At 39.3% G+C, this 16397-nt stretch overlaps 1 protein-coding gene across 7 annotated transcripts in view; it reads left to right on the top strand.

Moving 5' to 3' along the window:
* Window positions 1-16397, top strand: part of APBA2 (amyloid beta precursor protein binding family A member 2) — a 110952-nt gene that overhangs the window by 54343 nt on the left and 40212 nt on the right. For 6 of the 7 annotated variants that reach the window (XM_052807455.1, XM_052807454.1, XM_052807458.1 and 3 more), the window contains one exon: window positions 7898-8904. The exons of the other annotated variant lie outside the window; for it this stretch is intronic. In XM_052807455.1, the coding sequence (XP_052663415.1) occupies window positions 7936-8904 (969 nt within the window). In that variant the 5' untranslated portion in view covers window positions 7898-7935. The remainder of the gene's footprint in view (window positions 1-7897; window positions 8905-16397) is intronic. 7 annotated transcript variants of the gene reach the window in all.

Genomic DNA, 16397 nt, shown 5'->3' with positions numbered 1-16397 from the left:
ATCTTAGTAATTTAAAAATTCTTCATCAAATGTATTGTTTATGCATGACAACTCATAGAAGGAAATCCACTCCCCATAAATTCAGTGTCCTCTCTAATTCTCATTGAGTTTGCCTGATTTTTTTTTTTTTTTAATAGTGTCAGTAGCACTGTTGAACAGTGACATGTGTCTGCAAGGTTGAATTAGTGTGGCTTACCTAAATACTTGTTCTATTCATAAAGAGTTTTAATAAAGTATGTAGAAAGCTTTCTGAGAGTGGATAGCTAGCATGCACCATAAAAGGCAGAAGTGACATTCACAAGACCAACTTAACTGCTGGCTTAGGCCGTTGGTACTCAGATTGGAGTTCTGTACACAAACACTAGACCTCAGGCCAGTTCTCAATCTCAAGTTTCACAGTAGAAAAATCAGATCTAAGCTGCTAAAAATTAGTAACTTTTGTACCCAGACACTTCCTTACTTGAAAGTATTCTTTATGGTATATTTTCACAAATAGGTGAATGAAGCCATGTCCTTGGTTTATAAATAACAGCCAACTCCAAGTGAGACATCAAGTCACGGAGACTAGGGCTTAGCACTGCCACATTTCTAGATTTCTCAGGTGTCTTTGGTGATGTTTTTTTACCCTTCAAAAAGTTTTGGGGTTTTTTTGGTGCAGGCAGCTGAGGAAATCAGCCATCTCTAAGACTTGCAGGTTCAAACAGCACCCCTGAATTATCTATGGCCACAAAAATCCCAGAGAAACAGGCATTTTGGGATATGCTGGACCTGCTGAGCATGCATTGAACAAAAGACATGCATGTGTTTGACTATATTTGCATGTATTTACTGCAAATGCAGATCTAACATCCTGGATGTAAAAGTACCAGTTCTGCTTATGTCCTGAAACTGATGTCCTGGGTCTTTCCCCTCCCTGAAATAACAGAGAAAAGGCCTAGACATTTTTAACAGGCCTGGCTCAGAGAAACACTTCTCAAAATTGAGATACCACTCAGAACAGCACAGCATGACCCTAATTTAATTATGCTGTGGTAGTTCTGATTGTAGGACACAGTCTTATTGTTTCCATGTACAGATGCTAGAAGATCAGTGTTACATAGGCTCACTCTATGTATGGGAGACCAACATCCCCAGTCCTCATTTGCTATATGCCCTTCTACCTTTCCTTCATTAGAGATATTGTGCTCCTTCTGAAATCAGTGTCCACATGCTTAGTCTGTTGTGAGTTACACAGGTGGATCAGGGTTCCTATGAGAGTAAGGATCCCATTTATACCTGCTTTTAGAAGAATTGGCAGGTTATCCTGCACTCTGCATGATGAACTCTCATGGTCTGTAGAGTCAGATCTACTGAAAAATGAACATGAAGTTAATGCAGTTTGGCCTTGGGGAGTCAAATGACTGCAGACTCTGACATAGTCATGGCAGGTTCATGTTGTTATCTGCTTGTTAAAGATTCTAGTTCCCAGTTTAGGGTCAGTCACAATTCATCTTGGGTGATTTAGCAGATGGGAGTGTATTAAGCCTTCTGTAATGAAAGCCTACTGAGAAATACTGTTAGTTTGATATTAAAATTGTTTTGAAGAAATTGAAGTTAGATTTTTTCCACTTTAACTTATCTGCTTATTGGAAAAGAGACTGGTATAATTAGTGCAAAGTTCAGCAATCATGAATTTTCTGGTGCAGTTCTGTTGAAAAATACTATTATCTTAGTTACACTTGTACTGAGTAACTTGATAAGTATAACAGTTCTAAACGTATGTCTGTGTTGAAAGGACTGGGTGATTTTTTTACAGCATGTATTGATTATGGACGTATAGGGCTAACATATGGAATAGCTCAAGTCAGCAGTGCATTGAAAACACAGCTCAGCAGCAGAGAAGCAAGCTTGTAGGCCGTACGTGCTATAATCTAGCCTGACAGTAAATTGTGTTGCAATGCTTATGTTCCACTCACATTTGAAGATGACTTACAAAGGGTAGAGAGTTATTTCTTTTTAGAACCAATTTAATAGCAGCTAGATTGTACCAGATATTTGGGGAAAATAGGAGGTACTGAACAATTTCAGGGAAGCAAAACTTGCATGGGAGTTTTGTCAAAACTGACAAAGGGTACAGATATTTGAAGCATGGGAGAAAGACTGAGAAGTAGATGAAAGAAACCTGGGGAGTAGTAAGCACAGGAAAGAGGCTTTGCAAAATAAAGTGAGTATATAAAATTGAGGCCAGTAAAACTCTTAGGTTCACCTATAGGTTGCAAAAGCAGGGCTCAAAAGATCATTTGGCTGTAGATACGCATGCAGGAGTACATGTTTGTTGCCAAAAGAAGCTAACAACTCCCCCCCCCCCCATCCCTTCAGATCACTACGCATGTTAAATGAAAAACTGTCAGAGAGCTTGTTTTGCTCCCACTAGAATGCTATTCAGCTTGTGAATCAAGTACATATGTAAAGCAGTTCTTTAAACACAGCCAGGAATATTATACTGGGTATTTCACTTTATCACCATGTTTACAACTGTGTACCATTTTCCATTTTTAATGCTAATTTAATTGGTCTCTCTCCATGGGAAGAAAATAGTGAAGGTATCTTTCTACACAGGTGAAAAGTTGTAGAAGTGTTAAGTTCCATAAACCCTCTCTGCAGCTGTCTGGGATTAGGTGTAAAGAATTCAGGAGAAAGCTAATGACTCTATAATGAGCACTGATTAGAATAAATTCCAGCTGTAAGCCAGTAGTCCTTTTTCTAGGAGCAGAAGAGATTGGTTCCCCTATGCATACTCCTTTTTACTGCTACATAGAAATACAGCATGTGTTTCTGGAGATCGATTTCCTCTTCCTTTCAACTTTGAGCTGAGGCAGGGAAACAAGAAAAATAAAGCAAAACCATTACTGAAAGCAAAACATTTTTATTGAGAACCCTATGTAACTTGGCCCCTTAATCACTGATCTCGACAACACTGATGGAGCTTTAGTGGTGCGCTGTACAACACAAATCAGCATTTGCTTGTCTTGGCAAGATAAAATTACTGAATCCTGAGGAGAGTAAAGAAGGATATGGCATTGATGCCCCATGTTCTCAGGAACACTTGTTTTCCCCCCAGTCAGAAGTTGAAAAATGCACTTGGAGTGATACAGAAGTTTGACCTAACTCTCCACTATCAAGGAGGGAGCTGAGATATCAGAAGTAGCAGGGAGTCTTACACCAAGCAGAGGAAATGACCTGTTGACTCAATTGAAGCCTTTATTCATAAAGTGCTTCTGGATTGAGCAAATCATTACTCCTGTCTTCACTTCAGAGGACATTGGAGTAGTAGTAGATAGAAATCCGGTATTTTCTCCAATTTCAAGAGCATTCTTAGTAACTGGTATGTGAATGTTAGTTATGTAACCCTCTAACGCCATAGATTTCTTGAGAAAATTAGGAAAAGTATTTATCCCTGCAGTAGGTGACTCAGAAGGCTTCTGCCCAGTAGACTGAATAGCAGAATCCACGGTAAAAATTTGGTATCTATTGCATTTCTCAAAAAACACCCAAGTTCTGTTTTTGTTCTTTTAAAATCTGAATACAGTGCGTTCAGTTAACTGTCATCCACATAGATAAACTAACATCTCTGTAGGTGAGAAGACGAAAGAGTTTGGACCTGTGGCCATCAGGAATGAGCACCTTGCTGTGTGACATGTGACAGCTTGGAAAAAACCTAGAACGATTTTAGGTTTTAAAAGATTTAGGTTATGCTAAACCTGATGTAAGACTGAAGTATTTTTCTGGGAAACCTGAGAGATATTTTGGAACAGTGGAAGAAGGCTAGGCTACCTTGGCTGTTCTAATATTTGAGTTAAAATACAGCTGATTGTTTCCTTGACAGAAATGGATATGCAGCTCCATAAAGAGCAATTCTCAGACTTATGTTTGAAAACCATGTTTAGTAATTCAGATGTGTAGGTACAGTTGTAGAAGTTACATTTTATAGTTGAAGATGGTATAATCAGTGCACATTCAGTCTGCAATTCAGAGGCTGAGAATAATAAATTCTGCCTTTTTGTTTTAATTTGATCAGTACTTGGTTTCCCAAAAAGTAGTGCCTGACTGAGAAGATGGCAAAGGTAAGGAGGCCAACTAGAATTATAACTGTTGTGCAGAGATTGTTTTGCAACTTCAGTTTCCATAGCAATGAGATCAGCCTTGCCTCTTTTTGAAAAAATCAGGCTTATTTTACCTCCATTGGGAACATGTGCCTCCATTTCAGCATACAGGGGTAAAGCACTGTCTTCAGTCATGGCCTCAGACTGAATTAATGGAAATCCAGTTTCCTGTGTCCTTTTAGTATGTCAGCGCTGGACATTCTTGAGAGGAATTCCTTTCTCTATTTCTTACCACCTATGCTCTAAAAAGTTTCCAGTCTGCCACTATTTGAAATTCTTCCTTTACACTCCTTCCCATAGTGCATATGTTGCACTTTCACATGCCACTGTTGGGGGAGAACTGCAGCTGCTGTCATTAATGCTGCCCAGCTGATAGCCATTTTCTTAGAGCCCTCAGAGCTCCTAACCTGGCAATTCCCCACAGCTGTTGTAGGTGCCATGCATCAGCCATACCTCCCTTTCTAGGCTCCTACCCTGCCTAGCCACTGGCTTTTGGCTCTCAGAGTACATACTAATGGGTTCCTGTGACACACACAATTACACAGTATCTAGTGTGCAGTGAATTTTCTTGCACGTAAGTAACATCTATGAACTTTCAACTATGGGAATTTATAAAAGGGTATCACTGCAGTGATACCACTTAAGGCAGTTTCAGGGCCTGGATACTAAATGAAGATCCTTAGATGTGGGTGGAAAAACTCTGTTACACTGTCTGTCTAAAAAGAAGGGTACTTATCTCCATATGCTTTAGGAAAATCTGAGTCATGAGTTTCAAACCATGCTTGTGTTACATGCTTTGTGCTTGTTTATCTTCAGCTATACTGTAGTGACTTGAATGCAGGGTCTACCACACTGTAAATCTCTAAATATTACTTAATATGGAGAACACTTCCAATGACTAGTAGACTGACGCCACTGCAGATGAGAACAGTTCTTTCCCAGAGACACTTATTTGTTCTGTTCCTGACAAGAAATAACTGTTAATACAGATAAGGTGGCTGTAGTTTGTTCTTGCATTGCCATCAAAACCATCTTTTTTGTAGTACTCCATCTTAACTTGTTTTAGATATGTTTGTATAGTGTGCTTACCCATTCCTGATCTGGTCATACAAGCAATTTATCTTGCTTGCAGGCAGTTTTTTGCAGCCTGTGCAGAGCATTGCAGTGTTGTGACTAGATTGCTATTTTAATCCAATGTAAAATAAGTTTTGTTTATACTGCAATCACAGTATAGAAACATCCTTAGTTTGCAGCAAGTAGAGCTAACTAAGTTGGAGGCAACAGTAGTGGACAGATGGCTTGGTGTTCTGAGTTTCTTATTATTGACTCCAAAGTAAGAATTGATAGCTAGTTTATGAAGGGGATCATAGTGGGCATACAGATCATATTGAGAAGGTCTTGTAGGTCTGCTAGTTCTAATAGTGAGAAGGTGCAAGTAATAACCGGGAAAGTTTTGCTGCCTTTGATTTTCTCATTTAAAACTTCACTTCAGATACACTATTTACTTCAAAGATTTCTGTCAAGACTAGTTCTGCAATGTATCAATAACTGAAGAGAGCTTCACATACTGGGTTCCTTTCATGTCTTCTCCTGTGACTAACATTCATCTCTGCTTTGTATCCCAGAATCTAGAATCCCTGTTCCAGGGAGAGCCTAGATTTGCCACGTGGTGCTATTGCACTAATTCATAGATGCATCAGATTCCTGGACTTGTCACAAACTAAGGTTTGGGGTTTTCCTTGTGATATCAGAAATTCTGCAGGGATATCTATGTTTTAGGTTACAGTGACAGGATATTTTTGATAAGTTCATAATGCCTAGGAAATTAATCTCTATTTAGCTCCTCTAATCCTCTAGCTCCATACTGGTTTTATTGTTTTATGTGTGCACACAGACTTGGGGAACTCGTTATGTCAAAATGATCATGTGGTTGGCTGACATGCCTTTGTTATATGCATATAGTAAAGCATGCAGTTGTGTGGTGCATTTCAGAAGCCTATGTCTGAGTTCAGTTCACCCCAATTAAGTAACTGCACACATCAAGCTTAACATAAGCATACAACAATGAAATACAGAGAAATATATATACTGAAAGCATGTTGTTTCCCCCATCCAAATCACACACAAATCACAGTTGTCAAGCCTGTCTAGAATTAGCTGTTTTCTTTATTTTGACTATTTTTATACAGTTCATATAATCTCTGCTTATTTATTTAGAATCTAGTATTTAGACAAAAATATGTAATTTAAAGTAGCACAAGTATTTAGTGGGAAGAATTAATGAGCTTTTATGGTAAATGTGTCTTTTCCTGGCATATAGATAAGATTGTTTGAAACCCAGTCTTGTAGAGGGATCTAGATAGATTGGAGCATTGGGCTATAATTAACAGGATGAAATTTAACAAATCAAAATGCCAGATTCTGCACCTGGGATGGGGTAATGCCAGGCACAAGTATAAACTGGGAGAGGAGTGTCTGGAGAGCAACCCTGCAGAAAGGGATCTGGGGGTGCTGGTTGACAGCAGGCTCAACATGAGTCAGCAGTGTGCCCTGGCAGCCAAGAGGGCAAACTGCATCCTGGGGTGCATCAAACACAGTATAACCAGCCAGTCAAAAGAGGCAATTATCCTGCTATATTCAGCACTGATACAGCCTCACCTGGAGTACTGTGTGCAGTTCAGGGCCCCACAGTTTAAGAGAGATGTGAAAGTCTTTGTATGTGTCCAGAGGAGGGCAACAAAGCTGGTGAAAGGGCTGGAAGGAAAGTCCTATGAGGAACAGCTAAGGACTTTGGGCTTGTCTGGTTTGGAGAAGAGGAGGCTGAGGGACAACCTCATTGCTTCCTGAGGAGGCGAAGTGGAAAGAGGAGATGCTAATCTCTTCTCCCTGGTATCTAGTGATAGGACATGTGGGAATGGTTCAAAGTTGCACCGGGGAAGGTTTAGACTGAACACTACAAAGCATTTCATTACTGAGAGGGTGGTGAAACACTAGAACAGGCTTCCTAGAGAGGTGGTTGATGCCCCAAGCTTGTCAGTGTTTAAGAGGCATTTGGACAATGCCCTTAACATGGTCAGCCCTGCATTGGTCAGGCAGTTGGACTAGGTGATCATTGTAGGTCCCTTCCAAGTGAAATAGTCTATTCTATTCTAAAAAACAGTATTTGGTTTAACAATGAGAGATACTTAATGGTATCCAGCAAGTAAGAGCTAATAAAGCAGTGAGTGATTTTCTTTTTTTTTTTAATAACTGTAATAGCAGTGCATTATCCTTTAGTGTCCTGACTGCCAAGTTAATAGAATTATTTTCCTTTAGTTTTGTAAGAGCAGGTCAGATTCTAAATGTATGCTTTCAGTACACATTAAAGAAATGCCTAAGCTGAAAATTGAAAAGAGCTCCTGTTTACTGCATAGCAATCAAAGCATGACCCCTTACTAGCAGGAAAAAGAAATTGAAAACTAATTTCAAGGTTCAAGATTAAGTCTCTGTCAAATTGACAGGGGAGATCCTACAATTGAATACACTTAGCATAAATGTAGAACCTTCTCTTTATCTGTTCCTTTCAGTGTGCAAGTTATTACTTCGATTTCATGGTTCCATAAGTATTTTAAAAGCTAGCTATCTCTGAATCTGGTTTAAACATCTACAAACACATCCTTTTTACCAAATAAATCTATCAGTTTGTTTCCTATTAACATCACTGATCTCTACTGATGACCTTTTCCTGAATGTGTGTTTTTCCATCTTCCCTACAGTAATTGCTTAGAAATGGTTGTCATATAAGGAGTTGGCTATGGCAAACAGGAAACGTCAAAGCACTACAGCCAGCATGCTGGATCACAGAGTGAGAGCTTGCCCTACTTCATCTCACAACAGGGAGCCTGAAAATGAAGAAAGTGACCTTCCTATTGAAGATTATGCAGCAAAGGAGACAGAACTAGCAACTGTCAGACAAGGTAGTCCTACACCTGTGGAACATGAGTGCAATGATCATAGTGGAGATGGTGACTCCAGCTCTGACTATGTGAATAACACTTCTGAGGACGAGGACTATGATGAAGGCTTGCCAGAAGAAGAGGAGGGGATCACATACTACATTAGATACTGTCCAGAGGATGACAGTTACCTGGAAGGAATGGACTGCAATGGGGAGGAGTATGCTCCCCATGAGGAACCCCATGTTGAAACAGATGAATGTCAAGAAGCTGTAGAAGAATGGGCTGAAGGTAAAATTCAGCACCAAGATGAAAATGAGGTGACGGACAGGCAAGAGTGGCAGGAAGGTCAAGATAATGGCATTCAGATTTTGGAGGATGAAGTGTCATCTTTGGAGATTCAAGACCAAGAAGAAAATATACAGTATTGTCAAAGTGAAGGTGGCTATCCGGACTATTATCCAGCAGAAGCTAATGGAAACTCGCAGGGAATATCACCATACCGTTCTAGAAAAGAAGATGCAGAACTGGAAGAGCAGGAAGAGGACATTGACCAGATAGTAGCAGAAATCAAAATGAGTATGAGCATGAGCAGTATTAATAGTACAACAGAAATGAGTCCAGAGCACACTGGGACTGAAAACATGGCACATGACTATAAAGAGACTTGTTCAAAGGGAGAAGCTGTTCACAGTGCTAACAGGCACGAGGGGAGGCCAAAATCACTGAATATCCCATCTGCCTCTAAGCACAGTGGAGATATGCCTAGAGGTTTTAAAACAAAGTCAAGAACCCCAGAGGACAGACAGAAGTGGCCACAAGAGCAGGTATGAGGTTCTCTGTTTAACCAGATTGTCAGAGGCATTATGCAAACATTATGTTAGTTACTTATTCCAAACAGAATTAGAGAGCAATATCTTTAATTTTTTACTCTACATTGCATTCACAACTACATAATCACATTGGATGTTTAGAAAAAAGGTGCTAAATGCAGTTGATTTAGGTAGATAACTAAGAAATAGGTTTTGCATAGAGAACAGACAATTCTAAGTAAAACAAGGTATTCCAGATGCATGGGGCAAACCAGGTTATTTACACTATTTTTATTCTGCAGTGACACACTAGATAAACTTAAAACTGGGCTCAGCGTTGAAGGGGTTAGGTTTTTTTCCATTAAGGGCTCCTGTTCCATTGCCTTAGTGGGTGATTACTTTTAATTTCTTTTGTTGTCAATAGAAAGTATGCCAAAGCTAGATACTGCATATGTTAAAAACAACTGCAAGAAGTGCCTGGCTATCGCTGTGGTTTTGTACTAGTTGGGCATATCTTGACCTTGGCAAGAAGGAAGAAATAGGAGCTTTACTTATACCAAAAGTGCTGTTAAGCAGTTTTATCACAAGAATGGTGTAGATGTTAATTTAAACCATGCATAACCTTTTCTTATTCTAATGTTGAGTGCCAGAAAAAAGAATCTGGCAATGAAGCTCAAGCTTTTCTAGAGTAACAGAGGTGTGAGGTTTTCTTCTTTTAAAGTTTCAAATTGAATGTGCTTACTTCCTTAGAGACACCTTTAATTCCCTTTGCTCTAAGGTCAGTTTAAAGCTTTGACTTTGCATCTCTGAAGTTATATGCAGCTGAATATTAGTTATCTTCTGCAATGAATAGAGATCTACCTAAAAGGTAAAACATAACATTTATTTAGATGACAGACTAGTAAAGATAATTATTTTGCCTTATCTTTAATTAAAATGCTTTATTAAACTTCAGAGCTATAAGTTTCCCATTTCAGCTTCATCAAATCTATAAATATTATGATTTTCTATATTTAAGTGCCCCACAGTTAAACAATTTAATCTAGATGATTCCATTAAAAACAGACATTAAAATATGTCAATTCCTCTGAAAAACAGCAAAAGTCAGTCAGATGTTTAAGTATATGCTGATGAAACAGGTTGACCTTTATTATAATTGTGAATAAAAAAATCATAGGGGAATATTTTCAGATTTCCCATATCTATAGCAAATTTTTAATATTCATTTCTACATTCTGTTTTTAGAAGTCCAATTTGAACCAAATTGTATCACTTAATATATTCAGTGCCTTACTGCCAGCATAAAAGTTCTACCTTGTGTGAACAAGCTTGATGGTCTTGAATGGTTTGACTAGTTACTAGGTATTGGCTAGGAGCAGAGAAGTCTGGTTAGCATGTTTTAGACTAATGCTGGTCTTTCTGGCACAGTACACCAGCAGCTGCTACTAGGAGTGTAGCTGCTTGAAGTTTTGAAAGTATTTGCAGAACAAAAGAGAAGATGAGCTCTTGAACAAGAAAGTTAGTGAATTCTTCTATATGCTTGAATAAGAAATCGTGAGGTTTTTTTCTTCCTGAATGATTGCCAATTCAAAACAGAATTCAAAATAGACTCTCATTTCAACATCTTTTTGTACTCTTTCAAAGTTTATTTAGCAAAGGTTGAACTGAATTGCATTGTACCTTTATTATTCTTGCCAGACTGCTAACAACTGGGGTTTTTGTAACACCAGGATATTGATATAACTGCCACTGGTGTGAAAATAAACAAAGGGACCTCAGTATTTCTGAGTTGCCTGTCTGAGCTTTAATGGTTATTTCCAGTCAGTCTTGGGCCAATGCCTTACTCTTTTTTTAATAATGGAGGAAGTGCTGCTGTAATAGGTAGCCACTGACTGGCACGTAGCCATTGAATTTTGACAATCACTCTTCATAAAAACTGCGAACTATTGTCTAATGGATAGAGCATTAAACAATACACGATATTTCGTTCCTTCAAGTATGAAGGGAGAAAGGAAAGTAGAGATAACAGCCAGAGATACAGCAGTACAGGTATCCATTTCAGTTTAGCATGAAGGAATAAACAAACTGGGTGACGAGACATGCATTTAATTTGTAAGAAAGGAGACAGGGCAAAGCTGCTGTGGGCATCTCCAGCAAAGAGAAGAGCAGATAGGCCTCCAAGGCATAAAGGTGTGAAGTAGCATTTCTTATGGAGATACAGAGGCTCACAAATGGAGACGTGGGGAGATCCTCCCCTCCCCCACCCCAAGCCTCCAGGGACATAAAAGATTAAAAATCAAGTTAATTAATATTTAGCAAGCATTACTTGAATATGTTTATCATAACAAGACTTGTGTTATCTTGCTGTGTTCTGTTCACCTACTGCAGGTTGCTTATCGTCAGCTTTACCTAAAAATCAGGCTCATTGTGAAGGCATTAGAGTAAGAGTGGAGTATCCATTTCTGCCAAAGTGAGTTTTATACTTAATAGGTCCTGAAATGTCCTTAAGGTGAGGTGTGGCTGGACCTTTAACATAGATAGTGGATTTCAAAGAATTTGAATAAAGCACAGAGGATTTTGTTCTTCTTCTGGGACATTCAATTCTTTTAATATTTACTATAAAATGTCTAAGGGATGGATGCAATTAGTGTACTGTCTAAATGAACCTGTGTCTCATTTGTGAAACTGAGGTAGTCATAATTTTAATTACAATAATTAACATTCTTACATAGTGGAAGGAGAAAAACCCAAGGCCATTGTCAGTAGATTTGCATGCCAAACTTATTGTTTGCAGAGAAATTGCTTAGAAGATCCTTGGTTTTGTCATCTTGCTAAAAGATATCAGTTATTTTAAGTGTGCATCACACAATACAAAATACCATGGTGAGAGGGATGACACAGAAGCATACGTACTACATATGGAACACTTTGAATGCTTTTAAGTTAAACCAAGATACTATGTGTTTGTCAGGTTTTGTAAACAATAAGCAAACAGGAATGTGCATTTTGTGGTTTTATGCACATACTGTGCTGCCCTTAGCTTTTTTCATGTTTCTGCTCCTCTCCTCCTTTCCTGCCTCCCATAGGTGATAATACTGCTGCATAAAGTTTCAGGTTAGTTAACAGTACACAATACATTTTTACATACCTTTAAAAATATGTAGTTATTAATTCTTAGCCCATGATAAATGCTAGCAATTGTCTTGCATACAAAATATTAAATAACCAGTAGACAAATGTGATTTTTAAGGTTCCAGTTGCTAGGTTTGCTTTCAGCAATTAATCACCAGAGAACAGTAGTCACTTCTAAGAAGGACCCAACAATCTGCAGAGAATGGAAAACAAAGTAAGCATCTCATTTTACTCTCAGTGTGGGTCAGTCTCCAGTCTTAAATATACATGCTCACCCTTGAAAAGTTCAGGGATATGAGCTTGCTTGTATGAGCCTTATATTTGTAAATACCTCTGGGGCAGTGCAGACGATTTGCACTAGACAAGCCCGAGGGAAACCTAGAATACATTTAAGAGTGTGTATTTGCTCTAACTCACTGCTTAACATAATTTATTTCTTGCAGGTTTTCCACTTTTATATTATTTAAGAAAGGCATTACATCTATGAAGTTGAAACTGATTATTTGGGGCATTTTATGACATAACTCAGATTTAACAACTTCCTCAAGCTAGGAGTTTCCCCCACCCCCATTTGACATTTTAGTCATCTCAGCCTGAGCCAACTGTTAAAGTATCTGACACATGAAGAAATTTTCCTTTTTGCTTACAATTTCATTTTATATGTTTCAGCTTCATGCAGGGAAGTCTAATATGGTCAGACACCCTATTGATGTAATTCTCCTAAATTATCACAGTTTTTATTGTAAAATAAACATGAATTAACTGACTTAAGTATTGTTGGGTGGAATAAGGAGGAAGAGGAACTGAATGGTTCATTCAACTGATACTAGCATACCGTATGACCAGAAATTTTAAACTGATGTGGTGTTCCTGTGCAAAAGTAGTTGCTATTGACTTGGAAGTTTTTCATCTTTTTGGAATGCTATTACATTTGCATAGCTTCAAGTTTAGGTAGAATATTGTCGGTTTGGCACACTAATCATCAACCTCAGAACAGTTTTACTAGGTGGAAAATGAGAGTAGTCCTCCTGTTGCAGATGAGTGCTTGTACCACACAAAATATGAACAAGGGCCTGGTCTAAACCAAAGCTTGAACCACAAAAAGCTTGTCTCCAGATCAGTTCACTGCAGTGTATCCTGTCCTGCTTCCTTCTCACAAAGCAGTATGGTATGGAGCAGTCCCAGGCCCATCCTGCTGTTCCCAGACAGCATTTGGAACTTTAGTTTCTCCTATTGCACCCATAAGATATCTGCAGAGAACGATGGCATTGCCTATTATTTTACTAATACTAAGTTAATGCTAGCTCTATACAGTCAGGTAGCATAATTAAAGAATGGCAGAAGCAGTCAAGAAAAAAGTTAGCAAAACACTGGACACCAGCTGAAGTAATACCAATGGAAGATGTCTTTTGCACTAATGGGACTCAAATAATTGCTTCCCTCTGGAACCTCATATGTGGCAGTTTACTCTTTCAATCCCAACTGGAGTCATAGCTTTATGAAACACTGGCATGGCCCGAGAGCTACTTCAGATGACCATCTGATCAGCCCTTTGTTCTTCTTGTCTCATCTGCTTAGATTTCAGACTGCAGACTCCTGAGGATGCATAGTCTCTCCTACCCTATTCAAACAAATCTATTTGCCAACAATAAAAGACAAAGTTTTTAACAGCACCAACACCCTACCTTCACCTTTACCCTTCTAAAGAAACAGGGATTTGCCATTATCACCATTAAGAAGGAGAACCTTAGAGGGAAGTCTACTTTAATGATGCTGCCTGTGACACATGAATTGTATTGCTTCTCATTTCTCAATCATACTTTCATATCACTGACATACATTTGAGAACCTAACCAAATATGCTCAAACTCCCCTGGTAGGGACCCCACAAGCTTCTGCAGTGTTAGTCTCATTTCACAAATTTCATGTAGGCTATGCTCTTACACTTTTTCAACATGGACATTCAGAGACATATAAAATATCACTAACAAAGAACTTGTGAAAGAAAATTTTACAAAGTCTTCTTTTTTGTCTCAGTTTGTTCTCCAACAGCTTTGTACACATCAGTGCTGCTACTGTGTTTTGTTTATCTGTACTAGTAGACCTCAGTATTGACAAAAATATTTGAGGTTTATTCCCTTCTCTTGGCATAGGCACAGTGCTCTTCTGCTGCGAAGACCCCAAATCCAGGAGTCTTTTGTCTGTAAAACATCTCACCCTTAGAACAGTCTGAAGCAGCTAAGATGATAGACATTTCAGAAAACCTGTATCTTAGGAATGTCTTACTGGAGTTCAGTCTGAGTATTATGGGATGCATTTGATAGAATTTGTGGAAAACACAAATGGGTGTAAATAAAGAGTATTAAAAGAGCTTGCTGCATTCTCCCTTGTGTTCTAGGCAGCTGTGGGGCAGAAATACTAAACAGCTATTACTGAGTGACAGTTCCCAAACTTAGCAGGTATAAGTACTTACTGAAAAGTGCTAAACAGTTCAAACATTCTCAGACAAAACCAGTTTCTCTGTGCTCATTGGCTGAGTCATGGCTTTTTAGCATTAAACTCCTGACACCAGGAGACAGCCAAATCAATGCCTCTTACCTAAAGATGCATTAGTGACAGAGTCTTCTCTTGGAAGTTTAGAGCAGAAGGCAGCACGCACTCCAAATTACATCTACATAAAAATGCACCATTCAGCACAGCTATTTCTCTGAAACTCTTACCACAGCTGGTTCTCAATCTTAAATATATGCAAGGACAAAAAACCTCTTAGTTGGTTAAGATGATAAAAATCAATTGGCGATTGTTTTCATGTTTATTGAAATTGGATAGAGTATTGAAATTCTTTTGTGGAATGCTTAGATCTCTAAACTTACTTTGACTCCTTCTCTTTTCATGCCAGTTCCATACTCTAGCTTGACTTGCTTACTCAGAACTACTCCTTTCCACAAATATTTTCCTCTTCACTTCTGACATGTGCTAGCACCAGCTCTAAATTAGCACATAAGTAATGGAATCTTTATGAGAGAACAGTGTGTGAAGTCTGGCCTTTATTTTCTGCGATCAAAATCAGAAATCCTTCAGCTAGTCAAAAACTGCCTCACTCAGATTCTACCTTTGTAAGTGTATCCTGCTGGGTCATAGAATCATAGAATCATAGAATCATTTTGGTTGGAAAAGACCTTCAAGATCATCAAGTCCAACCATTAACCATGCCCACTAAACCATGCCCTGGAGTACCCTGTCCACTCGCTTTTTGAATACCTCCAGGGATGGTGACTCAACCACTTCCCTGGGCAGCCTGTTCCAATGCCTGACAACCCTCTCAGTAAAAAAATTTTTCCTAATATCTAACCTAAATCTCCCTTGCCTCAACTTGAGGCCATTTCCTCTTGTCCTATCTCCAGACACCTGACAGAAGAGACCAACACCCACCTCACTACAACCCCCTTTCAGGTAGTTGTAGAGAGCGATAAGGTCTCCCCTCAGCCTCCTCTTTTCTAGACTGAACAACCCCAGATCCCTCAGCCGCTCCTCATAAGACTTGTGCTCAAGGCCCCTCACCAACTTGGTTGCCCTTCTCTGGACACGCTCAAGCAGCTCAATGTCTTTCCTGTAGTGAGGGGCCCAAAACTGAACACAGTACTTGAGGTGCGGCCTCACCAGTGCCGAGTACAGGGGAACAACCACCTCCCTGTTCCTGCTGGCCACACTGTTCCTGATACAGGCTAGGATGCGATTGGCCTTCTTGGCCACGTGGGCACACTGCTGGCTCATATTCAGCTGGCTGTCAACCAGCACCCCCAGGTCTTTCTCTGCCGGGCAGCTTTCCAGCCACTCTTCCCCAAGCCTGTTGCGCTGCATGGGGTTGCCGTGACCGAAGTGCAGGACCCGGCACTTGGCCGTGTTAAACTTCATACAATTGGCCTCAGCCCATCGATCCAGCCTGTCCAGATCTCTTTGTAGAGCCTCCCTACCCTCAAGCAGATCGACCCTGCAAATTGCTCCTACTGACACTAGCATGTTACTGATGTTACAATAACTCATGCAGCAGCTCAGTAAGGGTACATTAAGCCATTTGCACTCCACATCACCTATGAGATAAGTTATTTCAGTCATGTGGTTTAATAGGAATAGTACCACCATAATAGACTTGTTACTAGGTTACCATCTCTTGATTCAAAAAGATGTTTTAGATGCACCTTAATGTGTTTCTATAAACATAGTAGTGTTTAGATATCAGGAGGACATGTAAGCCCAGTGATAAGCTGCCTTCAGAAACCAACAGAAGATCACAGAGGTTGAAACTACTAGAAACTGAAGTTTTGTCCTTAAGTGATGAAGGTAACAATACTCATCTGCTTTACATTTGTTCTTGA

Source organism: Harpia harpyja, chromosome 14, assembly GCF_026419915.1.
Source record: "Harpia harpyja isolate bHarHar1 chromosome 14, bHarHar1 primary haplotype, whole genome shotgun sequence".
NCBI lineage: Eukaryota > Metazoa > Chordata > Aves > Accipitriformes > Accipitridae > Harpia > Harpia harpyja.
Note: the sequence above shows the minus strand (reverse complement) of the source record. Positions and strands in the feature narration are given on the sequence as shown.